General features: G+C 35.9%; 7 protein-coding genes, 1 long non-coding RNA gene and 2 pseudogenes across 9 annotated transcripts in view; 5 read left to right on the forward strand and 5 right to left on the reverse strand.

The window, feature by feature from the left end:
• Positions 1977–5055, forward strand: LOC104727979 (annotated as a pseudogene).
• On the forward strand, positions 5607–6516 carry LOC109125093. The gene is made up of 3 exons (XR_002034114.1): positions 5607–5849; positions 5935–6123; positions 6247–6516. It is a non-coding gene; the product is annotated as an uncharacterized LOC109125093 (long non-coding RNA).
• Positions 7083–11799, forward strand: LOC104723414 (disease resistance protein RPP4). Its single transcript, XM_019233244.1, has 3 exons — positions 7083–7677; positions 7781–8821; positions 11639–11799. Exons 1-2 carry the CDS (start codon positions 7214–7216, stop codon positions 8676–8678), a joined length of 1362 nt encoding a protein of 453 aa, XP_019088789.1. The 5' UTR covers positions 7083–7213; the 3' UTR covers positions 8679–8821; positions 11639–11799.
• On the forward strand, positions 8681–13304 carry LOC109125247 (disease resistance protein RPP4). The gene is made up of 4 exons (XM_019231862.1): positions 8681–8821; positions 12571–12636; positions 12763–13230; positions 13299–13304. Exons 1-4 carry the CDS (start codon positions 8681–8683, stop codon positions 13302–13304), a joined length of 681 nt encoding a protein of 226 aa, XP_019087407.1.
• Positions 13142–15166, forward strand: LOC109127736 (disease resistance protein RPP5-like). Its single transcript, XM_019233243.1, has 2 exons — positions 13142–14725; positions 14827–15166. The coding sequence occupies exons 1-2, from the start codon at positions 13502–13504 to the stop codon at positions 15061–15063; spliced, it is 1461 nt and encodes a 486-aa protein (XP_019088788.1). The 5' UTR covers positions 13142–13501; the 3' UTR covers positions 15064–15166.
• On the reverse strand, positions 15185–16745 carry LOC104723415. Its single transcript, XM_010441787.2, has 2 exons — positions 16595–16745; positions 15185–16293 (listed from the first exon to the last, which is right to left on the reverse strand). Exon 2 carries the CDS (start codon positions 16194–16196, stop codon positions 15255–15257), a length of 942 nt encoding a protein of 313 aa, XP_010440089.1. The 5' UTR covers positions 16197–16293; positions 16595–16745; the 3' UTR covers positions 15185–15254.
• On the reverse strand, positions 16911–20598 carry LOC104723418 (polycomb group protein VERNALIZATION 2). Its single transcript, XM_010441793.1, has 14 exons — positions 20401–20598; positions 20193–20248; positions 19947–20014; positions 19792–19844; positions 19533–19586; positions 19385–19447; positions 19258–19301; positions 19027–19157; positions 18193–18370; positions 18040–18088; positions 17797–17880; positions 17616–17695; positions 17349–17438; positions 16911–17264 (listed from the first exon to the last, which is right to left on the reverse strand). The coding sequence occupies exons 1-14, from the start codon at positions 20524–20526 to the stop codon at positions 17051–17053; spliced, it is 1290 nt and encodes a 429-aa protein (XP_010440095.1). The 5' UTR covers positions 20527–20598; the 3' UTR covers positions 16911–17050.
• Positions 21115–22350, reverse strand: LOC104723417. Of its 2 annotated transcripts, XM_010441789.2 has the most exons (3): positions 21973–22350; positions 21722–21783; positions 21115–21202 (listed from the first exon to the last, which is right to left on the reverse strand). In XM_010441789.2, exons 1-2 carry the CDS (start codon positions 22217–22219, stop codon positions 21770–21772), a joined length of 261 nt encoding a protein of 86 aa, XP_010440091.1. In that variant the 5' UTR covers positions 22220–22350; the 3' UTR covers positions 21115–21202; positions 21722–21769. The 2 variants fall into 2 exon arrangements, with proteins under 2 accessions (XP_010440091.1, XP_010440092.1); XM_010441790.2 differs by lacking the exon at positions 21115–21202 and having other exon boundaries at positions 21527–21783.
• On the reverse strand, positions 22323–24630 carry LOC104727980 (annotated as a pseudogene).
• LOC104727981 (H/ACA ribonucleoprotein complex subunit 1-like) overlaps positions 24720–25716 on the reverse strand; it is a 9218-nt gene continuing 8221 nt past the window's right edge. The window contains exons 6-8 of the mRNA XM_019232862.1: positions 25395–25473; positions 25257–25307; positions 24720–25182 (exon numbers count right to left, since the gene is read on the reverse strand). Coding sequence (XP_019088407.1) covers positions 24988–25182; positions 25257–25307; positions 25395–25473 — 325 coding nt within the window. The 3' untranslated portion in view covers positions 24720–24987. The remainder of the gene's footprint in view (positions 25183–25256; positions 25308–25394; positions 25474–25716) is intronic.

The following is a 25716-nucleotide window of genomic DNA, read 5'->3' on the forward strand; positions in this document are numbered from 1 at the left end:
GCTAAACAATAAGTCATTTGATCAATCTATAGAAAGCATCACTCTCGACATTAAGTATTGGGCCTCACAGATATAGAGTTGCCAATTCGTCTACTCATCTAGAGATTGTAATTCTGTTGCTCATATATTAGCAAAACATGGTTGTACATCTAATAGTTTTATTTTGAACAATTTATTCCTCCAACTTGGCTTACAAGTTATTTGTATAATGACTTTCACAATTCATTAATATAAATCATTTTTGCTGAAAAAAAAAGTTCATTGAAACAAATTATTAGAAATGATTATAATAACTTTTCGTTATTATACAACTTAATATAGAATTTACAGTTGCATCTATTTATCGTAACTTTTTGTTAAAAAAATATTTTAATAATTAAAAATAATAATAATAATCTGAATAAATGCGAACAACAGTTGCGACATTTTTTTAGTATTGTTTGTGAAAAAAATGTTTTTTTAAAACTCAAACAATTGTATCTGTTCATTGTAGAGTTGTATCATTTCACTATATTTTATTCATATTTTTTTATCACAATTTTTTCGTTCTAACAAGTGTTTCTATTTAAATATTCATGTCTTTTTAACTTTCTGTATATTTGTCTCTTCATCAATAACTAACAAATCATTGTTCGTTGAAGCAAATTTTCCATTTTATGTTCAATCTAAATAATTTGAATATTAATATCTAATATTCATCGTTATTCTATAATCTAACTAAAATTTTAGAAATGATTATATCAATATAGAAATTTAATAAAAATTACTATAGAATTTATAGTTGCGCCTATTTATCGTAACTTTTCGTTAAAAAATATTTTAATATTTTTTTTTTAATTGTGTATTTTAATTTTTCTTTGATACAGTTTCACTCATTATTAAATTTCTTTTTAATTATAATTATTTAATAAAAATTACATTTACTCATTACAACCATTAGTTCAATATTCTCAGTTATGATCACTTTGTCATAATGATTTTTTTAATTGTAACTCTTTACTATAATTTTTCATAAAATATCTTATATATTTATAATACTTTAAACAATGCTTTTTGCAAAGTTGTGTCTATTCTACATAATATTTTTTTTGTTTTATTAGTTTTAATATTGATGGTTATGTTTTTAGTAACAGTTTATGTTTAATGATTATATATTCAAACTATTCTATTACATTCAATTGATTTTGTAATGTATAATTTTAAATTTTTTTTTTTCTAAAATACTTCCCCTGCAATATCGCGGGAGGGTATGAGTCCTAGTGTATAATAATAGCAATCTGAATACATGTGAAGAATAGTCACATCTTTTCGTTGTACTTTTTCATAAAATATTTTATTTTTATTTTTTGACAGAAAATTTCTACGGTTGCATCTCTAAAAATTTGTGCCACTTATGTATGTGGAATGTAGAATTGTCTCTTATCAACAGTTGTGTCTATTCAAATATTCACATCTTTAGAAATCTGTTTATTTGTTCTTCTATTGAGAATTTTTTAAACTTTCCTTTCATTTCAAGTGTGCACGTCTTTAGAAATCTATATACAAATGACTTTTTGTCACTATATTCAAATTTTTTTTTTATTATAAATAAATCATAATTTGGGTAAACAAAAATGTATTTCACACAAAAGAAAACATCAACAACAGAAAAGTGTTGGAACTAAAATTTTAAATTGCAAGAGCTTGGTCATCAGCAACATTTGCATCACTGATTCCATGGCGTTTCCTACATTCCAAGACAAAGTGTGAGGTGTGAGTTCAAAACATTACAAACTAAACTGATGGTACGACTACATCTACTCCACTCTGATCTAGTATACTCGTTAGAGAGCCATCATTTTTTACTTCACAGAACTGACCCCATTCGATTTTTTTTATTTTCTTTTTTTAATTACAACTGACGTCCAGAAATTTCGGTCTCCTCTAAAGATAAGTCTTCGTTGACGACCAAAAAAAGAAAAGTCTTCGTCAACGTCTTCGGAAGAAAGGAATCCAAAGTTTCTCCTCTCTCTCTCTCTCTCTCTCTCACTGTTTATTTCTGATCTACTTCAGTTTGCTTTCCCACTGAGTCTTTCTTTTCTCTATCGTCTCCCATGGCGGCTTCTTCTTCTTCTTCTGGTAGCCGGAGATACGACGTTTTCCCAAGCTTTCGTGGAGAAGATGTCCGTGACTCATTCCTCAGCCATCTCCTCAAGGAGCTCAAGCGCAAAACAATCACCTTCATAGATGATGAGATCGAGAGGAGCCGCCCAATCGGCCCTGAGCTTTTATGGGCAATAAAACAATCGAGGATCGCAATCGTTGTCTTCTCTGAGAACTACGCTTCATCCACCTGGTGCCTAAACGAATTGGTTGAGATCCACAAGTGTTACACGAAATTAAATCAAATGGTGATTCCGATCTTCTTCCACGTTGATCCTTCCGAAGTTAGAAAACAGACCGGTGAATTCGGCAAAGCCTTTCATAACACCTGCGAGGGCAAATCAGAGGATGAGATACAAAGTTGGAAACTAGCTTTAGCCGATGTTGCAAGTATGGCCGGAGAGGATCTTCAGAACTGGTATATTCCAATTTTTATTAATATCTCAGCTGTGCCTTTTTTAAGCGTTGCTTGGTTAATGAAACAATTGAGTATTGCTATTATTAGGCCTGATGAAGCAGCCATGACTGAAAAAGTAACCCACGATGTTTTGAAAAAGAGTATGACACAATCTGATGATTTTGGCGAATTCGTGGGGATTGAAGCTCATTTAGAGGAATTGAATTCAATGTTGTGCTTGGAATCTGAGGAAGCTAGAGTGGTTGGGATTTTAGGAACTTCAGGGATTGGTAAGACTACTATTGCAAGAGCTCTATACAGTCAACTCTCTAGCCAATTCCATCTTCGGGCTTTTGAAGCTTGTAGGAGAACCATCAGAGATGACTATAGCCCGAAGTTGTATTGGGAAGAACAACTTCTGTCAAAGATATTAGGTTAAAAGGACTTAAAGATAGAGAAGGTAGGTGTGGTCAAAGAAAGGTTAAAGGAGAAGAAAGTTCTTATAGTTCTTGATGATGTTGATGATCTAGAGCTACGAAAAACATTGGTTGGACAAACTGGATGGTTCGGATCCGGGAGCAGAGTTATTGTTATCACTCAAGATAGGCGAATTCTTGAGGCTCATAAGATTGAACTTATACATGAGGTGGAGTTACCATCTGAACTTCTTGCTCTTAAGATATTTTGCCGATCTGCTTTTGCGCAAGACTCTCCACCCGATGGTTTTATGGAACTCGCAGCTGAAGTGGCCGAGCTTGCCGGTAATCTTCCTTTAGGTCTCAGTGTCCTTGGTTCTTCTTTAAAAGGAAGAGACAAAGATGAGTGGATGATGATGCTTCCTCTGCTCCGAAATGGTTTGGATGGGAAAATTGAGAAAACGTTAAGAGTCAGCTACGATAGGTTGGATAGAAAAGAGCGAGACTTGTTTCTTCACATTGCATGTTTATTCAATGGAGACGAAGTCCGTTTAATCAGTGACTTGCTCAGAGATAATGCTGACATTAGGCTTACAATGTTGGCTAAAAAGTCCCTCATACGTATAACAACACAGCCCCAAACTGTAGTGATGCACAATTTGCTACAGAAGTTGGGTAGAGAAATTGTCCGTGCGGAGTCTGACAGTCCTGAGAGACGTCGATTTCTGGTTGATATTGAGGATATCCGAGATGTACTAGTCGATAACGATGATGATACGGTAAGCTTTTTAAGCATTTCATGACTTTACATTAATTTTGGCACACACACAGGAAAAAGAAGAAACTTACGATGTTCATGTGAATCTTTTTTGGCAGGGGATGCAAACTGTGCTTGGGATATATCTCGACGCATCATATACACCAGAATCATTTTCAATAAATGATCAATCGTTCGAATGTGTGCGCAGTCTCCAGTTTCTAATAGTTTCTGATCATCGCCTGTGGGCAGAAAAAAGAGAAGGCAAATGGCTAATACCTATGGATATGCGTGTATATGAAGATGGACGAATTTGTTATACCGGTGATCACGATCTCAAATGGCTACAGTTGGGGACTAGGGGCAGATTGGATCTACCTACAAGACTCGATTATTTGCCCCCTAAACTCAAATTGCTAAGGTGGAATAACTGTCCACTGAATTGTTTGCCTAATAGTTTTAAGGCTGCGTATCTGGTCGAACTCACATTGGAGAACAGTAACCTTGAGAAGCTGTGGGAAGAAACTCCGGTACGAATTCCATTTTTTTTCTTAAGATGTTTTATAATTTTTTGAATGTTGCGTATTATAAATCCTTTCTCTGCTATTTTCGTCAGCAACTTGGAAGGCTCAAGAGGATGAATCTGCATGGTTCTAAAAATTTGAAAGAAATTCCAGATCTTTCTAATGCCATAAATCTCGAGAAACTAATTCTTATTGAATGCTCTTCGTTGGTGACACTTCCTTCTTCGATTCAGAATGTAACTAAACTAAGTCACTTATATATGATGGGTTGCACAAAGCTTGAGAAGCTATGGTAAGGCGTCCTGGTACGTTACATTGTTAATGTTATATAGCATTTGCTGATTACTAATTAAGTATAACTTTCAATATGGATTGTGATCCACGGTTTATTGACTTATTCGTACATACATAGATACATATATACATATTTCATTGACAATGATTAAAGCATAACAAAGTTTTTTTTGTTCTTTAAAATAAAAATTTCAGTCGCTTGGAAATCTTCAGCGGATGGATATGTCAGGATGTGAAAACCTGACAGAGATTCCAGATCTTACAGAGGTCACCAATCTGGAGAGTTTGAAACTCAACAATTGCAAAAGTTTGGTGACGTTACCTTCTACTATTGGGAATCTCCAAAAATTGATGGAGTTATACATGAAAGGATGCACGAGGCTGGAGCTTCTTCCAACCGATGTCAAATTGTCATCTCTTAAAATCCTCGATCTCAGTGGTTGCTCAAGTTTGACAAGTTTTCCTCAGATTTCACTTGGTATCGAATGTCTCTATCTAGAAAACACTGCCATTGAAGAAGTTCCCCCCTGGATTGAGCATTTCTCGAGGCTCATTGTACTAATGATGTATTGTTGCAAGAAGTTGAAATACATCTCCCCAAACGTTTTCAGCATGACAGGTCTACAGTTCGTCGACTTTACAGATTGTAGAGGTGCCATCCTTGCGTTTGGTGATGCCAGTGAGGAAGATTACCCTTCTGGTATATCATTATATGAAAACATTGAGTATACACCACGACGTAAGCTTTTCCGGCATGAGATGGGTACAAATTGCTACAGGTTACCCTCACGTGGTGAATATATTAGCCTGCAGAACTGCTTCAAATTGGAAAGAGATGTGCGAGAAGCCATCATACGAATATGCACCAAGCCTGTGGCCTTACCAGGTGCAGAAGTGCCCACGTATTTCCAACATCGAGCTTATGGAGATTCCCTAACTGTCACTTTACCTCAGAGCACTCTTTCTCGAGAATTATTGGGAGTTAAGGCTTGCGTCGTGGTTGACTTTCCAACCGAGGACAATGACTCGTCTTCATATTTGGAGGTAAAAATTGGCTTTCAATGGCAGAACGTATAGGGAATCGTTTTTTGAAGATGGAGCAGAACTGCAGTTGTGTAAGACGGATCATCTGTTTTCTTGTTCCTTCATGTTCCGGCCTAAAAATGTTCCATCTAAATCGGCTTTGACAACGTGGAGTTCAAGTTTTCTTGCTTCAATAGGATAAAAGAATGCGGTGTCCGACTCTTGAATGTGTCTCCATAGCCAGATGATAGTGATGGAAGAGACTGTTAGAAGCAAGAAGCGGATGCTGGATGCAGGTAAGCCTTATGTCATAATAATTTATAAATAATAAGAAATGAAAGTTATAAAAGTTATCACTTGACTTTCGATTTCTTTTTACAGCATCCAAATAACATAGTGACAAACATTTAACAGAATCGTTTGTAGCGGACACAGGATTGGCAGGGAGAAGCATCATCAGTTTCTTCTTATCCATGTCTGGAGGGGGAAAGCTTTGTGTGTTGATTACATGATGACTGAGCAACAAGATGCAGTTTATGCCCATCTTGACTATCTTGGATCCTAATCTTGGTAACTGAAGCATCTTATTATTCTGTTTTGTTCTGTTTTAGAATAACTTGGGATCAACCATGACTAGTCTCTAATTGACAAGACGGTTTCATAGGTTTTGAGACAAGCCATTTTTTTCTGCAGATGGTAGGGGAGCTTGGAGATTTCGGAGAACCACAATCCGTTTAACTCTCCAACTTCGGAGCCTGAAAGTGTTTGTAGTTTTTTCTTTCTATGAATGCAGAAACACTCTGTGTTTGCTTTGAATCGCTATTACTGAAAGAATAAATGTTTCAATAAGCCACACTTTAGCATATATTCTGGAAAAATATTGCTGGCATGCTTTTTGTATTTTTACCATACATCTATGTATTTTAATCCAAAGAAACATTGAATCTGTGAGCTTAGGGTTTACATACTTGAACGTCAAGTACTACCCAAAATAGTCTTGCCTTTTTTAAAAACATACGTCTCCCAACCTGTATGTTAGCAAAGGTAGTTTTTCTCCTTATTAGCAGCAGAATAAACTAGAATTCGGGTAAAAGGAATTGTACTTAGCAAATTCACCAGAGAAATGACAAAAACAAATTATTGTGTTGGAATGAAACTAATTTAAAAAGCCTTTGTAGTTCTTACAACGACTCCTAGGAACATAAAGAACATTGCGAAACTACGAGGCAGTGAAGAAGAATTATGTGAAGTAGCCAAGATGCACAACCGTAATTAGAGGATTTGATTTTGTATTTTAACCACTATCTTGTATTCGTAAGTCTATTTGCGTAGAAAGTACGATAGCTTGAAATCTTATTTATGTCTTGAATTGATATCTCCAAAAATATCGTTAGAGACTGAGAGTCTTCTATACAAGTGGGTTTTTAGAGTAAAAGCATTCGAAGTGAGTTTCTGTATCATTAATATGATGGTCTTGTTCGGGAATTTGATTTTTAACCACTAAAAAAATATCTTGTACAGTAAGTCTTCTATGCAAGTCTTCGAGGAAAGTAAGACGAAGTTTCTCCTCTCTCTTTCTCTCTCTCTCTCTCTCTCTCTCTCTCTCTCAATCTAGGTATTGCTGATTTACGAATCTTCGTCTCTTTTCCCTATCATCTCCATGGCGGCTTCTTCTTCTGGCAGCCGTAGATACGACGTTTTCCCAAGCTTCAGTGGGGAAGATGTCCGCAAGACGTTCCTCAGCCATCTTCGTAAGGAACTCGACCGCAAATCAATTATCACATTCATGGATCACGGGATCGAGAGAAGCTGCCAAATCGCCCCTGAGCTTTTAAAAGCGATTAGAGAAGCGAGGATCTCAGTCGTCATCTTCTCTAAGAACTATGCTTCTTCCACGTGGTGCTTGAATGAATTGGTTGAGATCCACAAGTGTTACAAGGAGTCGGGTCAAATGGTGATTCCAGTTTTCTACGACGTTGATCCTTCGCAAGTTAGAAAACAGACGGGTGAATTTGGTAAGGCCTTTGAAGAGACATGCAAAGACAAAACAGAAGATGTGAAACAAGGATGGATGCGAGTTCTGTCAGAGATAGCAAGTATAGCCGGAGAGCATCTTCAGAACGGGTACCTTTTGATTTTTTTTATAAACGGTTCATCTCAAACTGGGTGCTATTTTTGCTTTTAGGAGTGTTCATTTGTTGACGGTTTGATTATCCCTTAATTTTAGGAGTGACGAAGCAAGCATGATTGAAAAAATCTCCAATGATGTTTCTAATAAACTAGTTACAACATCTAATGATTTTGGCGACTTTGTTGGGATTGAAGCTCATTTAGAGGCAATGAATTCAATGTTGTGCTTGGAATCCAAGGAAGCTAGAATGGTTGGGATTGTCGGAACATCAGGGATTGGTAAGAGTACCATTGGAAGATTTCTATACAGTCAACTATCTAGCCAATTCTCCCATTACGCTTTCGGAACTTATAAAAGCACCGAGCAGGACTTACTGGGCATGAAGTTGAGTTGGGAAAAAAATCTTCTCTCCGAAATCTTAGGTCAAAAGGACATAGAGATAAAGAATTTAGGTGAGGTGAAGCAAAGGTTAAAGCACAAGAAAGTTCTTATCGTTCTTGATGATGTGGATGATCTAGAGTTACTTAAGACCTTGGTGGGTGAAACTGAATGGTTTGGACCTGGAAGCAGAATTATTGTGATCACTCAAGATAGGCAACTTCTCAAGGCTCATAAGATTGACCTTGTATACGACGTGAAACTGCCATCTGAAGGTCTTGCTCTTAAGATGTTATGCCGATTTGCTTTTGGACAAAACTCTCCACCTGATGAATTCAAGAAACTAGCATTTGAAGTTGCCGAGCTTGCCGGAAACCTTCCCTTGGGTCTCAGTGTCTTGGGTTCGTCTTTAAAAGAAAGGGGAAAAGATGAGTGGATGGAGATGATGCCTAGGCTCAGGAATGATTCAGATGATAAATTTGAGAAAACACTAAGAGTCGGCTATGATAGGTTAAATAAAAAAGATCAAGAGTTGTTTCTGTCCATTGCATGTTTTTTCAATGGTTTTAGAGTCAGTAACGTTGAAGATTTACTTGAAGATAGTGTTGGGCTATAGAGATGCACAATTTGCTAGAGATGCACAATTTGCTAGAGAAGTTGGGTATAGAAATTGTTCGTGTAGAGTCCATAGGTAATCCTGGAAAATGTCGATTTCTCAACAACGCCGAGGAAATTCTAGACGTATTTACCGATAAAACCGTAAGTTTTTCCCAGCTGCTTTTAGTTCATTACTACTTTATACTCTCTATGTTCCTAATTGATCTAATTTTTAGACTTTTCACACATTCAAAAAAAAATATATATTAAAACTTGATTATAAATGTTTTGTTTTTTTGTAATTCACAAATTTCTATAACTCTAAACCAATAATATTCAATTGTTTTTTTTGAAGTTTACAATTTTATCAATTATCTTTTATAATAAAACGGAAGTACACAACATTGTTTTGTATACAATATAATTTTAATAAGTTGGTTACAAATAGGTTATACATTAATTGGTTATAAGTTTATTTCCGAAAATCATAAAGAGAATATTCTAAAGAATCATTTGATATTATCTAACTTACCATATTAATTTCTTTTATTAAATTATTCATCCATATTAAAATCTTTTGATATCTAACTTAACATATTAATTTGTTAATTATCATTATATTTTCCCTCTCATTTTTATATATGAGTCTATTTTGTGAAACAAATAAATTATCATATTATTTATTATAATTAAAAAATAATTTTATTTCTGGATATACCATAAGTTAAAGTTTTAAAAACAAGTAAATTGTTCAATCTATAAAATACTCAAGTTTTAGTAATATTATTTCTTTAAAAATAATATCTATTGAATTAAAAAATTATAGAGTAACAGGTCAAAATTGAATATTTAAATTCAATTTCATATTTTTTTGTTGAATTTTATAGTTTTATATAATACAATAAACTTTAAATAATTTATTTTGAAATCTTTTTAAAATATTGAAACTTGATATAAAAGTTAGAAACTATAATAAACACTCTATATTGATTTGTTATAGCAATGTCAATAATATGTCACTATAATATGAAAGAATTTCAAGAAACTAAGTATATTAAAACAAAAAGTATAATAACTCGCTTTTTAAAACCCAAATTTACAAAATTATGTATTATAATGACATTCAAGTCATGATGTAGAATATACATTGTTAAAATAACTTCACATACATAAACTAATAAAACATATAATACAACATATTAAAAATTTATTTTAAAATATAAAATATACAAAATTTTGTATAAAGAAAAAATTTAACCCGTGTTATAGCACGGATACTTATCTAGAATCATTAACAATATAAAACTTACAAAATACGTGTCTTCTTTCAAGTCATCATATTTAGCATATGATTTTATTGCATAATGTTTTATCCAAAAATTTTTTTTAAAACAATCACATAAATTATATTACATTTTTTATAAAAATTATAATATAAATAAAATAAATTTCAACCAGTGCTCTAGCACGGATCTTAATCTAGTCTATACTATTAAAGCAGGAGTACTCATTGACTAACTTTTGAACCATGACTTTTGGTAGTTTTTAAATAAAATGGTTAGTAATCAATAATTATTAACACATTAGTATATTATGGAATTAAAATTCTCTAACCATTCAAATTACGTTGGACCCTGGGCGGGTCATTTAATATCCAATTAGTTGATCCGATTTTCTCATCAAACATTAACCATTGATTCTCAAAATTAAATTAAATCTTGGCCACTGGTTTTTTCAATGGTTTTAATTTAAATCATATATTTTGATTTCATTAACTGCAAATCTAAAACAATCTTTTGAGATAATATTGCCTAAATCTTAATCGTTTAGAATATTTAATTAATGAAAACATATACGTCAGAAATAAATAAGGAAAACGTTTAAATACATAATAAATCAAAGTCTAAATTTCTGATTGTTTGTAAATATTTTAAGAAAAAAACTTAAAAAAAAAAAGAAAAGAAAATTACAATTAATATTTGTGCATATTTTTCCTCACAGTTTTAGGAACATATAAGTAAATCCACTTTAATTTTGAAAACAATGAACTAATTACAATTTAAAATAAAAATTAAATTACTTTAAAAGGTATTTTAAAATAGTAAAGTATTCATTATAGCCTTAATAATAGAAAGTTAATTAATATATAAGATATGTGAAATTAATAAAAATCAATTCAAATTTATTTTAATGGATATAGAAAATATATTTAATATCAACTCAATATATCTAAAATAAATTATATGTCAAAAAATGTGAGAAAAGCAAAAATTTAGTTATGTTTTTTACCCAAAAATTTTGGACGATAAAAATTGTCTAATAGTTAATTATTTAAAACGAACAGTTATGGGACATAAAAAAATTTACGGGTAGGGACGAGATGAAACAGGACGGGATAGGACGAAATGTCATTGCCATTCTAAAATATTTATGTGTAGGTTATATATGTGCAATAGTCCAAACTAAAACCAAATTAAAATCTGTTATTTGGATGTAACACTTATAAGCATACCACTACCGCTTAAAAACTGCAAAACGATCATTGTATATATGTTACCGTGCAAAGGATTAGCGATGTCTAAACAACGTACTTATCTAAATATATTTTAACATTTATCATGTAAGTAAACCAAATATACTATTGAACACTGTTTAAAATTTCGAAATTGTAAAAAACACATAAATCAAAATATTTTATGCATTCAAAATATACATAAATCAATTACAATATGTGTCATCCCGTGCTGTAGCACGGGGTATCACCTAGTAACTAATTAATATTGCACAGAAAACTAAAAAAATGGATTTTTTAAAATATTTTTGTTTAGAAAATGGATTAATAAAGAACGGAGGGAGTATTAATTTGCCTATAAATAATTTTGATTTTTTAGAAAACGCTTAATTTTAATGTAATAAAGAAAAAACTGACATGTTGCTATCATTAAGATAATAGTTCACTTCGGTATATTTTTTTTACAGGGCACGGAAACTGTTAGGCCTGGGCGTTCAGATATCTGATCGGATTCGGTTCGGATATTTTGGATTTCGGATTTTTTGGATATTGGCTCTAACATCCATTAGGATATTTCAAAAAATTCGGATCGGTTTCGGTTCGGATATTCAAATTTTGGATCGGTTCAGATATATTGTCGATAACCAACATTAAACCAAATTTATTGGATAAGGTTTTATTCGGATATTTTTAATACGATTGTTTCCAAAAAAACTATACTAACCGAGTATGTGAAAAAATAGAAATAAAACAAATAACAAGTTTAAAGTTCAAACTAACATAAAATTATACCAATACATAAAAGTGTGACGTACTAACATCCAAAGTGAGATATAAGACCGTGTCAATGATAAAAAATAAAAACCAAAGTAAACAATAACGTAGATATAGGAGTATATCTACGATTTATGTATATTGTATATAGTTAGGTGTGTATATCTATATCTATGATTCATGTATATCACATCTATTTTTATAAAGTTGTTTCTTATATTATCGGTTATATTCGGATATTTATTGGATATCAGTTCGGATCGGATTTAAACCGATATCCAAAAATTATGAAAACAAAAACCGATTGGTTATTTCCTCAATATCGGTTCGGTTTTTATCCGATTTTTTCGGTTCGGATTCGGTTCGGATTTTATGCCCAGGCCTAGAAACTGTGTTAGGAATATTTTTCAAACCGTTACAAATCAGAAAGCCATTTGTTTCACTAGATGATAACTCGTTCAAAGGCATGCTTAATCTCCAATTTCTAAAAATTCAAGATCATTCCTGGTGGCAACCGAATGGAACCAAATTAGACCTGTCTAACGGTCTCGTTTACTTGCCTCGAAAACTCAAATGGCTAGAGTGGAATTCTTGTCCATTGAAATGTTTGCCTTCTAATTTTAAGGCGGAGTATCTGGTTGAACTCACAATGAAGTGTAGTAAGCTTGAGAAGTTGTGGGAAGGAGCTCAGGTACTAATTCTTAGTCATTGTTTTAGTTATTAACACATGTATATATGATAGAAAAGCTAAAAAAATGAATCTGTTTAAAAATTGTATGAACGTGTGTATTCTCTTTTCCCCCTATTTTGTTTTCAGCCACTTGGGAGTCTCAAGAGGATGATTATGGATGGTTCCAAATGTTTAAATGAAATTCCAGATCTTTCTTATGCCATAAACCTCGAGGAAATATATCTTTTTGAATGCACTTCTTTGGTGACACTTACTTCCTCGATTCAGAATGCCATTAAACTGAGGAAGTTAGATATGAGGAGTTGCACAAAGCTAGAGAGTTTTCCAACTCATCTCAACTTGGAATCTCTCGAATACCTCGATCTCACTGGATGCCATAGTTTGAGAAAATTCCCTGAAAAAAGTAGAAGATTGTTTCTGGAACATGGAATGAAGATTGAAGTAGAAGATTGTTTCTGGAACAAGAATCTCCCTCCACTGGATTATCTCGACTGCCTTATGAGATGTATGCCTTGTGAATTTCGCCCAAAATATCTCGTTCGTCTTATAGTGAGAGGCAACAAAATGCTGGAGAAGCTATGGGAAGGCGTCCAGGTACATACATTGTTAGTGTTTTAGCATTTGCTTATATTCTTGTTTAACCTCTCTTATAATCTAATTAGGTTTAATAAAAATTGTCAATATGCCTTGTGGATCCTTGTGATCCACGGTTTAATTATTCTTACATACATACTAAAGTTTAGTTATTATCGTTATAAAATTAAAACGACTATATATATCACTGATATTGATGATTGAAGAATATATACCAATGGTTTAAAAACAAGAAACAAACAACTTTCAGTCACTTGGAAGTCTCGTGAAGATGGATCTGTCAGAATGTGAAAACCTAACAGAAGTTCCGGATCTTTCAAAGGCCACCAATCTGGAGAGTTTGAAACTCAATAATTGCAAAAGTTTGGTGATGTTACCTTCTACTATTGGGAATCTCCAAAATTTGGAGCATTTGGGTCTCAGTGGATGCAAAAGTTTGGTGATGTTACCTTGTACAATTGGGAATCTCCAAAAATTGTTGCAGTTGGGTCTCAGTGGATGCAAAAGTTTGGTGACGATTCCTTCCACCATTGGGAATCTCCCAAAATTATGGAGTTTGTATATGGATGGATGCACAGGGCTGGAGGTTCTTCCAACCGATGTCAACTTGTCATGTCTTGGAAGCCTCTGTCTCAATGGTTGCTCAAGTTTGACAAGTTTTCCTCTCATTTCAAGTAGTATCTACACGCTCCATCTAGAAAACACCGCCATTAAAGAAGTTCCCAACTGCATTGAAAATTTCTCGAGGCTCGTTGAACTAACGATGAGTGGTTGCAAGAGGTTAAAAAATGTCTCCCCAAACATTTTTGGACTGACACGTCTTAAGAAGCTCGACTTTACAGACTGTGGAGGTGTCGTTACGGCACTGCGTGATGCCACTGTGATGGGAACATTGGAAGATCACTTTTCTTGTATAACTGATCGCGTATATTGTAAGTTCTTGAATTGCTTCAAACTGGATGAGGATGCCCGAGAACTCATCCTACAATCATACTTCAAGCCTACGGTCTTACTAGGTGGACAAGTACCTAAGTATTTCACGCGTCGAGCTTATGAAGATTCCCTATCTGTCACTTTACCTCATAGCTCTCTCTCTCAAGATTTCTTGCGATTCAAGGCTTGCGTCGTGGTTGACTTTCGAACCGCGGTCGAGGATCGGGACTCATGTTTGCTGGTAAACGCTGTCTTCAACGGCAGAAAGTATTGGCAATTATTTTCAAAAGAGACAGGCCTGCACTGGGGTAACACGGATCATCTGTTTGTTTGTTCCTTCAAGTTCCAACCTATGGATCTTCCGTCTAAATTGGTTTTCAACGATGTGGAGTTTAAGTTTTCTTACTCCTGTAGGATAAAAGAATGCGGTGTACGACTCTTGAATGTCTATCCATCTCCAGATGGTCCTGCTAGAAGCTCTGAAACAGAGGAGTACAACCAACAGTCTAGAGGAAAAGGTGACGTTGTAGTTGAGACTAGGAGAAGCAAGAAGCGGACGCGGGTAAGCCTTCTTGCCATAACTAGAACAGAGTATTTTAAATTCCAGGATCAACATAACCATAGACTGCTTAACAGAATCGATCCTTTGAATTTATTATGCAGATGACATCTGTAGAATATATCAACTTACCCTGTGGCCAAATTGTAGCGGACACAGGATCCGACGCTCTAAATCTGGAGCTTTCGTTAGGGCAGGGAGACGCATCATCAGTTTCTCTGGAGGAGGAAGCTTTCTGTGTTGATATCATGATAACTGAGAAACAAGATGCAGTTATTCCCATCTTGGATATCCCGGAACCTGATTCAGAATCAGATGCATGTTTCGAACTTGATATTTAACAGCTATGCACGTTTCAAACTTTATATTTGGCAGCTTTTTTCTATTTTACCATGCATCTATCGATTTTTTTAGTTCAAAACATTGAATTTTTCTCTTTTTAAAGCAACGAATAAATCATAATTTTGGGTAAACAAAAATGTATTTCACAAGAGAATTATCAACAACAAAAAAAGTGTTAGAACTAAAAATTTCAAATAGCAAGACCTGCGTCATCAGCAACATTTGCATCGCTGATACCATTGCGATTCCTACACTCACAATAAAAAACAGTGATTACAACGTAACTCAACACCACCTCAGCCCCATACATACAAACAAGCTTCCACCCGTCCCACCCACCGGCCACAACCACCGACCTCCACCACGACCCTGAGCTTGAGTCCATATCTAGCTCCTTTGCCAACTTCTCCATCCCATGACCAATGAAACTCGATAGAAACACAAATACACCCGCCAAAGCCAGCCCTGTTATCCTCCTCCCTTTCATCAGAGCCGTTCCTTCCTTAATCGCATCAAAACCGTATCTTTCTTCCAATACAGAGACGACAAGACCAAGCCCTGTTATAGCCATTATGTATACCTCAACAACGAGACATAAGATCGTGATGAGGTAACGCAATGTGGGTGTGTAACCAACAAGAGCTGATAGAAACATGGGAACTGGCGAGTAGAGGAAGAGCAGACCATAGACGATGACGGAAGTTGTTGTAACTCTCATCCAAGAGGACTTCACTGAAGCAAATGATGACTTCAGAGATGGGTTTAGGCCTTGGTGTGAGAAGGAAGTTGATGTAATGACAGTTATGGAGGCGATACAAGAGAGGATAAAGGATGGGATGAAATACCGAGACTTGAGATGTAAAAGCGAGACAGCGTCTTCTCTAGACTCTTGCCAGATCTGTCTAGCTTCAAACCGAGTGTGCACGACGTTAGCTAAGGCTTCAAGACGAAAGACATGGTTTTTAAGGCGAAAGGAGGTAAGAGTTAAGGAGAGGTGTAAAGCTGCTAAAGGGATTGCTATGAGGGCAAAGATTGGTAACAAGATGTGTTTGTTTCTGAAGAGAATCATGAAAGAATCAACGAGTGTTGTGGTGATCCTTGTGGAAGAACCAGGTCGCTTTACCTCAATCATGATTTCAAACAAAAGCACATAGGAACCCTGCTTAAGCTTTCAACAGCTGTTGGTAGATGCTATGCTTCTAGAGAATTAATGTCAGCTTGTATGTGACCTGTGGTTAATAGTTAAAAGCACAAAACTTTTTTAGCCGACTCAGAGAATCCAATCCATAAAGAAAACACAGACAAGACAATGCGTATTGTTGCAAAGCTTTAAACTTTATCACGAAATCAAACAATTCGAGAATCAACTAAACGCAATGAATCCAGAACTAGGTTCCATTACCTAAAATACAATAAAAAAAACGTAAATTCCGGATTCCCGATCTATCGCTAAATCCCAATTCTAGACAATTAATTGTATTACTTGACACCGATCTAGATTGAAATGGAGACAAAATTTGAGCAACTAACCTGAAAGATTCGAAAACACCGATCGGTGGTGTAAGAGCAAAATCGAAGAAGCTTGCTTGTGAGAGATACATTGACAAAGAACAAGTCAAAATTGGGGTTTTTAAGCTTAGCCACTCTGTTTTTGTTATAAAACTCGCAACTCTTTATCTTTTGATTCGTTTTCAATTTATTCTGATCCCAATATTTTGTCCATTTTCCTATTTTTATGCTATTTTACTTGATAGTTTTTACTAATTAGGATAGATTTTCTCAAGTCAACAATAGTAAAAAGTTACGCAAACTTTTCATATTTTTCAGTTTTAAATTTTTTTAAAAAAAATTAGGCAGAATACATTGAAAAATGTAAATCAGTTGAATACATCTTTGTTTGCTCCTAAATATTTTTAAAATAAAACAAGAACAAGTTACATTCCGATAAATCGGTATCATCTAAATCGACGATCTTCCTATTTTAATTTACTTGTCTCTGGTGTTATTGTCATTGTTGTTGTCAACATCCATACCGTCAATGTTCTTGTTGCTTATGTCATTGGGATGATCCGCAATGTTATTGTTGTTGTTGGTGGCTGAGCTATTACGGCAATTCTCGAGGATGGTACTGCAGTTGTTGATGGTGGCTGAGTCGACAAGTCCATGGTTCCATAGTTTGATCAAAAACAATTTCCAGCACCTGGAATTTATATTGTTTTCAGAAACTGATAAGTGTATAATGTGTATGTAGTTGGTGTATTTATATATAATTTCTGGAGGTTACCAGAAGAGTGATGAGTAACTGTGCAACTCCTTCTCGTAAAATCTTGAAAATGCTTCACATGCCCATGAGATATGACCATCTGCTATAACCCTGCAACATTAATCATTATATGATTTTAGCATCATAATGTTCCATAACCAAAATCATTACAAACGTATATGTACTGTAACACATAAGGTCTTTTCGTTTCAATGTCAGTAGATACTGACAATAAACTTTGAGCCTTGTGAGTGTGTGTGTCTTCAAAGTGTAAGAAATGTAGTTTACCTTTGCTTTCTTACAAATGAGTTCCAAAGATGCATGAATTTCTTTTCATCTTTATTCACATCCACAAAATCATCAAGCATCTGCAGCTTTTTTAAGTTTCAAAAGCCATTAGCAAGTTATATCGAATACACCATTTTCATGTTGTCTACTTAATTGAACGCAGAAAGAAATCATGGTATACCTGGCGATCTTCGAAATCTGCAACAACGTCATCGACTTCATCCTCGCTATCCCGATCAGACATTACTTGTTCAAGCCCCATTGGCTTTGTCACAGAAACATTCAGTTTTTGGTTAGTGGCAATAAAATAGAGACAACATAGACATAATATTTTTCACGTCGGGACCAAGTATGCTTTGATAGGATATCATAGCCGGAAATATAACGAAAATGCTTAAGAAGTAGGTGCAAGAACTTGAATCACCTGCACTCTGTGAGAATGATAGAATTGGCGTTTCTGAAGAAGCAGGTGGCTGGAAGAAATTTTCTCGGTTAATATGGCAGTACAGTAAGCACTTATCCGTTATAGGAAGAACAATTCATAACAACAGGAATGGCAATTTGGATGAAAACAAACCTTCTAGCCTCCGATCGCTCAGCAGATAACTTTTTTGTCCTAGTAGCAGAGACCACAGCTTCGCTTGTTAATACAACTTTTGCATCAGCGCCCAGAGAAGAATGAGCTATGGCAGGCGGAGTGTTTCTAGTCATCTCAAACAGTCCAGTTGCCTCGGGATATCCTAGACCACGGTTTCCTGTAGCATGCCATTCATTTTGTACATCAGTAATGGTAGAATTACCCTCGCAAGAAGAAGGACAAAAACTGACCAATCAAGCCATTGTATCTTCTCCTGTTAATATGAAGTTTAAAGCCACAAGGAATACCACAGAAGAAGATGTGATTTTACCATCATTCAGTAGGGCAAGTTCATTTTCTGTGCCATTAGCTAAACTGGGTGAATCCAGTGGTAAAAATTGAACTTTAAGTCGTCTTGTGTTATTTTTGCCACCTCTTTGTCTACGCTTACGAGGTTTCGAGCTGCAAAAACATTATGGTTGGATTTATAGAGAAGTACTGACAAGAAAAGCAAGGAGTTACTGCTATTAAGGTATTTTTATCAAGGGGTTCTGAGATTTACCAGAGAGAGAAGGGCTCAAATTTATCGTCATCGCTTCCTTCTTCCTGGTACAAAGAAGGATGGAATATAAACTAAACTTTTCACCACCAAGAGGATTTCCCAAGTTACCAAGTTTAAAGTAACTGACCTCATCAAATATGAAGGAATCAAGTTTTACAGAAACATTAACTGTCTGGTATTCTTCAGAAAGCTACAACAGGAAAGACCGTTTTTAACATTTNATATGAAGTTTAAAGCCACAAGGAATACCACAGAAGAAGATGTGATTTTACCATCATTCAGTAGGGCAAGTTCATTTTCTGTGCCATTAGCTAAACTGGGTGAATCCAGTGGTAAAAATTGAACTTTAAGTCGTCTTGTGTTATTTTTGCCACCTCTTTGTCTACGCTTACGAGGTTTCGAGCTGCAAAAACATTATGGTTGGATTTATAGAGAAGTACTGACAAGAAAAGCAAGGAGTTACTGCTATTAAGGTATTTTTATCAAGGGGTTCTGAGATTTACCAGAGAGAGAAGGGCTCAAATTTATCGTCATCGCTTCCTTCTTCCTGGTACAAAGAAGGATGGAATATAAACTAAACTTTTCACCACCAAGAGGATTTCCCAAGTTACCAAGTTTAAAGTAACTGACCTCATCAAATATGAAGGAATCAAGTTTTACAGAAACATTAACTGTCTGGTATTCTTCAGAAAGCTACAACAGGAAAGACCGTTTTTAACATTTAAAAAAAAAAAAAAAAAAGACATAGCAAAACAAGATTCCATAAAACCACAGATACCTTGAACTCAAATTCAAATAAATCATGAGACGAATTCAAATGAAATTGAAGCCCCTGCATAGACACAAGACAATGGATTGTAAGCTCCATCTGAACATGTTTTCTCAGACAAAGACACACTCAGCAGTTCAAGAGTGAGAAGAAAAACTAAAAACACAAAAATATGCAACCGCACACTGCAAGTATACATCATGAAACGGTAGTAGCATTTCACAGTGTTAGCCTCGGAAGAAAAACCTCAGTTTTAATAGTTGCCCACCTTGAAGCTACCACATAGCATAAAACAAAATGGACAAGAACAATCTTCCCTAACTGCATGACAATACAGAAGAAAAAATAATTAATAAAAGAATCATCTAGAGACAAACGTAGAAATTGAGATTGAATATTGTCAAAGAACAGAAAAAGACTAACCTTCAGTTTTCTGTAAAGTGTTATTACAATCCTTATAGTTGAACACTACCATCCCAGTAGATCTTGACCTAACCAAACACACAATTTTGAAAAAATATAAGTGTACAGCATGAACAAAGAGAATTAGAAAACCATTCATTATGTCCATATCTACTCAACAAATATAAATAAGCCATCATCTTCCATATCAGAAGTTAGATAAAGAACATATCACAGTATCAACTACATTCAAGAAGAAACTCATACTTTCTTTTGCGCTTTGCTCCAATTTTGTAGTTCAAGCATCTTGGAAGAAACGATGGCTGCAACAACAAACTACAAGTTCAAATAACATTACGAGACAAACGAAGCACAAACTCGCCATGATTCAGGCCATAACCTACACAGGAGATTAAATGAATACAGTCGTTACTGAGCTAAAAAAAATGATGAGAGAGAGGAAGGCAAAGCATACGTTGCATAGAGAGCGAAGGTGAAAGATGTTGTATAGTCGAACAGGTTTACAATATATCAAGAGATTCTCATCAGTTGAAATCACTTCCTCAGGCGAGGACTTAGCGCGACAATTTTGCCTACACATTCTTGTTTTCAATTACAATCAACGATGTCCAGCGCTGATTTATGAGGTTAGTGCAACAATTAGATCCGGCTTCGTAAAATATCTGCAATAGAACCAGAGAAACAGATGTTATGCTTTTGGAGAATGTCCTGTTTGATGCAGCACAAGACTTTTTTAGCAACCTAGACTAAGAGAGTTCATTGAAGACACAGGCAAGAGTAGGCGTATTTTAAGAAAACCTTTATTATCCAATGCTAATTAGCAGAAGAATCATACTTATCTGGAAGGATCAGAGTTCTCTCAGGACCAGATGTGAAAGAATGACACTTTAAGCAATGATTCTAAAAACAGAAACTTTGTTGAAACATCAAGTTCAGAGATCAAATTGTGTGATATTTTTGGAGTAAATGTGTATTCAAGAAATCTTAAAATCCAGAACAAAGCTCCGTTTCTTAAAGCTATCAGTATGTATAGGAAAAAAGAAGGTAAAAATTGGATTCCGGATCTACAGAAAAATATTTAAAACTCTATACAATATTAACGAAATCAATTAGGTTTTATCAATTGTTATTACTCTGAATCCGATCTAAATTGAGATTTGAGACAAACCTGAAAGCTGCGAAAATTCCGATTGGTCGTGTAAGAAGAAGAGCAAGCAAAATTCGAAGAAGCTTTGATTGGGAGAGAGAGAATTTCACTGTGAGAATAGAGAACATGTAAAAATAATATTTCGGGTTTTTAAGTTTGTTTCTAATTGTGGGCCTATGGCCCATTTTTTAAACCGTAGTTGGACTAAATTAATCCACTAATATTTCTAAAATTGGTTTCTTTTTACCTTTTTTACCAATGGCAGTACAGTGACTACAACACAACATTAGAGGGTTTTTAAAAGACCATATTCAGGATCTCTTTGGGGTCAATTGCCACATAACGTGGACGGTTTCTGATACAAAGTTATCGCTGAAACTCACAGGAACATACAAAGTTAGCTAAGTTGAAATTGATCTTTGTTTTTAACCAATAGAATGATGATTATATTGAGTTGTGTGATGTTGAAATCGTTATTACAAACTAATAAAAGTTGTACATTTAAATTAAAAAAAAGGACTATATGAGAAAATATTAGTCATGTGTATAAAGAACAAAAAAAAAAAATGCAAGAGATACGTATGGTTTGCGGCACAAATTCACCGGCAGTAAAAAATGGTTTCCTTACCCAAAACTGAGTTCCCATGGAGACAAGACAACATGTTGCTTCTTGAACTCAACTCCTTGAACCTGTTCACAATTTCCAAATCCATCACTGCATTAGGATTATTACGAACAAAATGAAACCATAATTGAACACAAGATTCTAACATTACAGAGAGACATCCCAAATATCCATATGGGTCTTTCTGAAATTACTAATTAAGTTTCACAGATCAATTGTGGACTCATAGATATTGAATCAGTTCCTTGGTTTACCTGAATGAGAGGAGAGCCAGAGGATTACGACACAGAGAAGAAGAATGAGAGGAATGAGATGAATGACGTTTTCTGCAGATCTGAATCTTGAATTCTCTCTCTTCCCCGCTTCAGAATTCGGGTCGTACCTAGGCAAAAGCAGCTCCACATCATCGTCCATAGCTGCAACACTCTGAGATCGAGGCGGAGACGGGGTCTTCGCCGGAAACTGATCCGAAACTCTTGAACCACTCGTCGATCTACGCATCTCTCTCTCTCCTTAACGCAACTTGACAAGTCAAAGGTCGAAACTTTTTTCACACAATGACGTCTTTAAATACAGTCAGGTTTGACCAATGGGGAGAGTCAAAGGTCTTCTCTTTTCACCAGTAATCGCCACAAGAGCAAGACCCATCTTTAAAATGGTGAAACCTTGTGGTGTCTCTCACCATGATCTCTCGTTTCTCTATCTCCGAGATAAATTTGATTGCTTTATGACAATCACCACAGATTCTCAAGTTCTTGAACACTTGTATCTGTGAACCTTGAGGGAGTTTTATGCAACCAAATGCAACAGCTAACTTCTCGCTATGCCATAACAATAGCTTCTCCTTTTGCTCTACTTCTACATTGTGTAAAGCAAACTCTAGCTCCGGTTTGTATCCAGCTAGTTTCATCTTCCTTTCCAACTCCTTCAGTTTCTTGTGTATTAAGTCTAGTTCCGGGTGAATCCGATCACTTGATCTGAAATGGTGAACCTTGTTTTGAATCTCTATCCAACTGTATCCGGGTACCTGAAACAATCAAACGAATACATTTAGAGTCTTGAAACTCGAATAAAGAATCGAACTCTGACTCGCTCTACCTTCACAACATGGCTCTCTTTCATTCTCTTGCGAACCCTTGCAACATCTTCCCAACGATTCTTCGATGCGTAGATATTCGCGAGCTGCACATACCCGGCTGCATTTCTCGGGTCTAGCTCAAGCAGTTTCTCAGCTGCGAATTCAGCCAATTCCGAGTTCTTGTGAACTCTACAAGCCCCTAAGAGCGTCCCAAACACTGCAGCATGCGGTCTAAACGGCATTGATCTTATCAGTTTCAATGCTTCCTCCAGCTTCCCAGCTCGACCCAAAAGATCAACCATACACGTGTAGTGATCAGGCCGCGGTTCTACCCTGTAATCTCTCACCATCGAATCAAAATACGCCATCCCAATATCCACTAGTCCTGCATGGTTACATGCCAGTAAAACCGCAACAAACGTTATCCAATCCGGCCTGATCTCGTTATCTCTCATCTCACGGAACAAACACAGAGCCTTTTCCCCATTACCATGCTGAGCGTACCCGGAAATCATCGCATTCCACGCCACAACATCTTTCTTCTTCATCGCCTTAAACAGTTTCCAAGCATCACCAAGTTCTCCACATTTGCAGTACATACTAATCAAAGACGTTAATGCAGTTACGTCATTACACAATGTAGATTTGCACACTATCTGATGGATTTGCCTCCCTAACTGTAACGCTGATAACTCACTGCATCCAAGCAATGCACTGCTTAGTCCAGACGAGTTAGGCCTTATTCCTTCCTCAAGCATAGCTCTGAAAAGCTTCAATCCATCTTCTGGCAGAGAGTTTTCAACATAACCAGAGATCATAGCATTCCAAGTTACAAGATTTTTCTTCACTGTCATGTCTTTGAACACTGCCTCAGCTAATTCAACCTTCTTGGCTTTCATGTACCCTGTGATCATCGCCGTCCACGCCACAACGCCTCTAAATGGAGCCGCTCTGAAAAAATGTGATGCCTTTTCCAAATCCCCGCATTCTATGTATCCAGAGATCATTGCATTCCAAGAAACCTCATTCTTCTCCGTCATGGAGTAGAACAATTCCCGCGCTTTCTGCATTTCACCTCTTCGTGCGTACCCTGTGATCATCGTGTTCCATGAAGCCGCATCCTTGAATGGCATCCGATCGAAGAAGCTCTGAGCCTTCTCGAGGTTTCCGTTACGAACGTGGCAAGACAACATGATGTTATAAGAGAAAGTATCTGGTTCAGGGATTTCATCGAACAGTTGGTGTGCTTCTATCGTTCTGCTTGGATCTTTGGAAATCCCCACGAGCAGAGAATTCCAGGTAACGGTGTTCTTAGCTCTCATCCCGTGAAACACTTTGAGAGCTCCATCTATATTTCCTGAACGTACATATCTGCTTATAATCTTGTTCAACGGAAAAATCTGGTCTTCGGCAAAAGGTTTAGTCGTCGTTTGAAGCGTCACGTTAACGGAGCGAACCAGAGATGGGTCTGGCGATGAACAAGAGGAAGACAAACATGATGAGTGTTGAAGCGAGAAAGCACCAAAGTGGCATCTGGGTTTCCAACGGAACGCGGAAAGAATCGAAATTTACAGCGGTTCAATGGCTGTTGAGTGTTGAAGCGAGAAAGCATTTTTCATTGTTTATGACACAACACAAGAAAATGTTCAAATCCTACAAAACCTTTGGTATATGTAGTAGCAACCATTACGAGAATCCGAGTTTTCTCAAGCAACAGATGCGACAATCATGTTATATACAACTACAATGTCAAAATGAAAACCTTACGAGAACCTTTGGTATGTACTAGTAGCAACCATTACGAGAATCCGAGTTTTCTCAAGCAACCGATGCGACAATCTTGTTATATACAACTTTGTATCTTATAACTACAATGTCAAAATGAACACGATCAGATATGAGAGGGAAGGTGCCAGAGTTAAAGACTCAAAACCCATAACATTTAAGTATGTCTTGTCTCAAAACATGTTTCATAAGTAAGAAAACAACTAAAAAGACTAAAATGGTAAACACAAAAGAGTGTAGTTTTCAAAAGTAAACAAAAACCATCAGGCGTAAGTTTGCATAAAATCTAAAAACTGACGACACCTAAACAATTACACCTGACAACGAGAGACCCGGTAAACAGTAAACCCTCGCACAATATCCTTTAACGATGCTGCATGAGCTTCGACGTTTTCGTAGATAGATCTTACTTGCCCCCGAGAGATGGGAACTGAGCAGTGTCTCCAATGGCTGGCGCAGCTTCATTACGGTAACCACCATGCTCTTCACTAGAAACACCTCCACGGCCACGACCACGACCACCACGTCCACGGCCACCTCGACCTCCTCGGTAGTAGTTCTCACCCTCAGCTGGCTTCAGAAACTCATTGATGCTCACAGCCTGCAAATCAGAAAACACATCAATAAGCAAACTTATTGACTTCTACAAATGGCAGATTAGACAATGATTTAAACCTTCTTAGCCTTCTCTTCTTTGTCATCTTTGCGTTTGTCCTTATCAGAACCCTGGGAAATAGATAAAAGGGAAGGTTCAGATTCTTTTTATGCAGGTTACTAGACGACAATAACGAAATGATAGAGGGTATGTCTTACCAACTTGATGAAGATTTCATCATTAGCCTTCTTGTTTGACAGTTGTTGCATTGATTCAAACACTTTGGTATCAACTTTCCTCTCAGAGGTGGTCAATGATTGAAGTGCCTTTTTCTTCTCCTCTAGTATTTTTTCATACTCATCAAGAGTCATTTCCTGTAGAAACACAAGTCAATAACCAATCAGTGAGATTTCAGAAACTTATACAATGGATATTAGAGTTTTATATCATGAAACCAGTTTGGAAAATAGTAAAGAGAAGCCTAGCATTTCTATTCCATTCTCTGCTTACCTTATCCTCAGGCTCTTTCTCCTCAACTTC

The sequence above is a fragment of the Camelina sativa genome, chromosome 11, assembly GCF_000633955.1.
Source record: "Camelina sativa cultivar DH55 chromosome 11, Cs, whole genome shotgun sequence".
Taxonomy (NCBI): domain Eukaryota; kingdom Viridiplantae; phylum Streptophyta; class Magnoliopsida; order Brassicales; family Brassicaceae; genus Camelina; species Camelina sativa.

Excerpts from the sequence above, each read along its gene's own strand:
- LOC104723414 (XM_019233244.1), top strand. The coding sequence starts at position 7,214 with ATGGCGGCTTCTTCTTCTGGCAGCCGTAGATACGACGTTTTCCCAAGC. Across the intron at positions 7,678-7,780 it reads GGAGAGCATCTTCAGAACGG|GAGTGACGAAGCAAGCATGA; the intron begins GTACCTTTTGAT and ends CCTTAATTTTAG.
- LOC109125247 (XM_019231862.1), top strand. The coding sequence starts at position 8,681 with ATGCACAATTTGCTAGAGATGCACAATTTGCTAGAGAAGTTGGGTATA. Across the intron at positions 8,822-12,570 it reads ACGTATTTACCGATAAAACC|GCGGAGTATCTGGTTGAACT; the intron begins GTAAGTTTTTCC and ends TCTAATTTTAAG. Across the intron at positions 12,637-12,762 it reads AGTTGTGGGAAGGAGCTCAG|CCACTTGGGAGTCTCAAGAG; the intron begins GTACTAATTCTT and ends TTTTGTTTTCAG.
- LOC109127736 (XM_019233243.1), top strand. The coding sequence starts at position 13,502 with ATGGATCTGTCAGAATGTGAAAACCTAACAGAAGTTCCGGATCTTTCA. Across the intron at positions 14,726-14,826 it reads GAAGCAAGAAGCGGACGCGG|ATGACATCTGTAGAATATAT; the intron begins GTAAGCCTTCTT and ends TTTATTATGCAG.
- LOC104723415 (XM_010441787.2), bottom strand. The coding sequence starts at position 16,196 with ATGATTGAGGTAAAGCGACCTGGTTCTTCCACAAGGATCACCACAACA.
- LOC104723418 (XM_010441793.1), bottom strand. The coding sequence starts at position 20,526 with ATGTGTAGGCAAAATTGTCGCGCTAAGTCCTCGCCTGAGGAAGTGATT. Across the intron at positions 20,249-20,400 it reads ACCTTCGCTCTCTATGCAAC|CCATCGTTTCTTCCAAGATG; the intron begins GTATGCTTTGCC and ends TTGTTGTTGCAG. Across the intron at positions 19,587-19,791 it reads TGCTATGTGGTAGCTTCAAG|GGGCTTCAATTTCATTTGAA; the intron begins GTGGGCAACTAT and ends GTGTCTATGCAG.
- LOC104723417 (XM_010441789.2), bottom strand. The coding sequence starts at position 22,219 with ATGCGTAGATCGACGAGTGGTTCAAGAGTTTCGGATCAGTTTCCGGCG.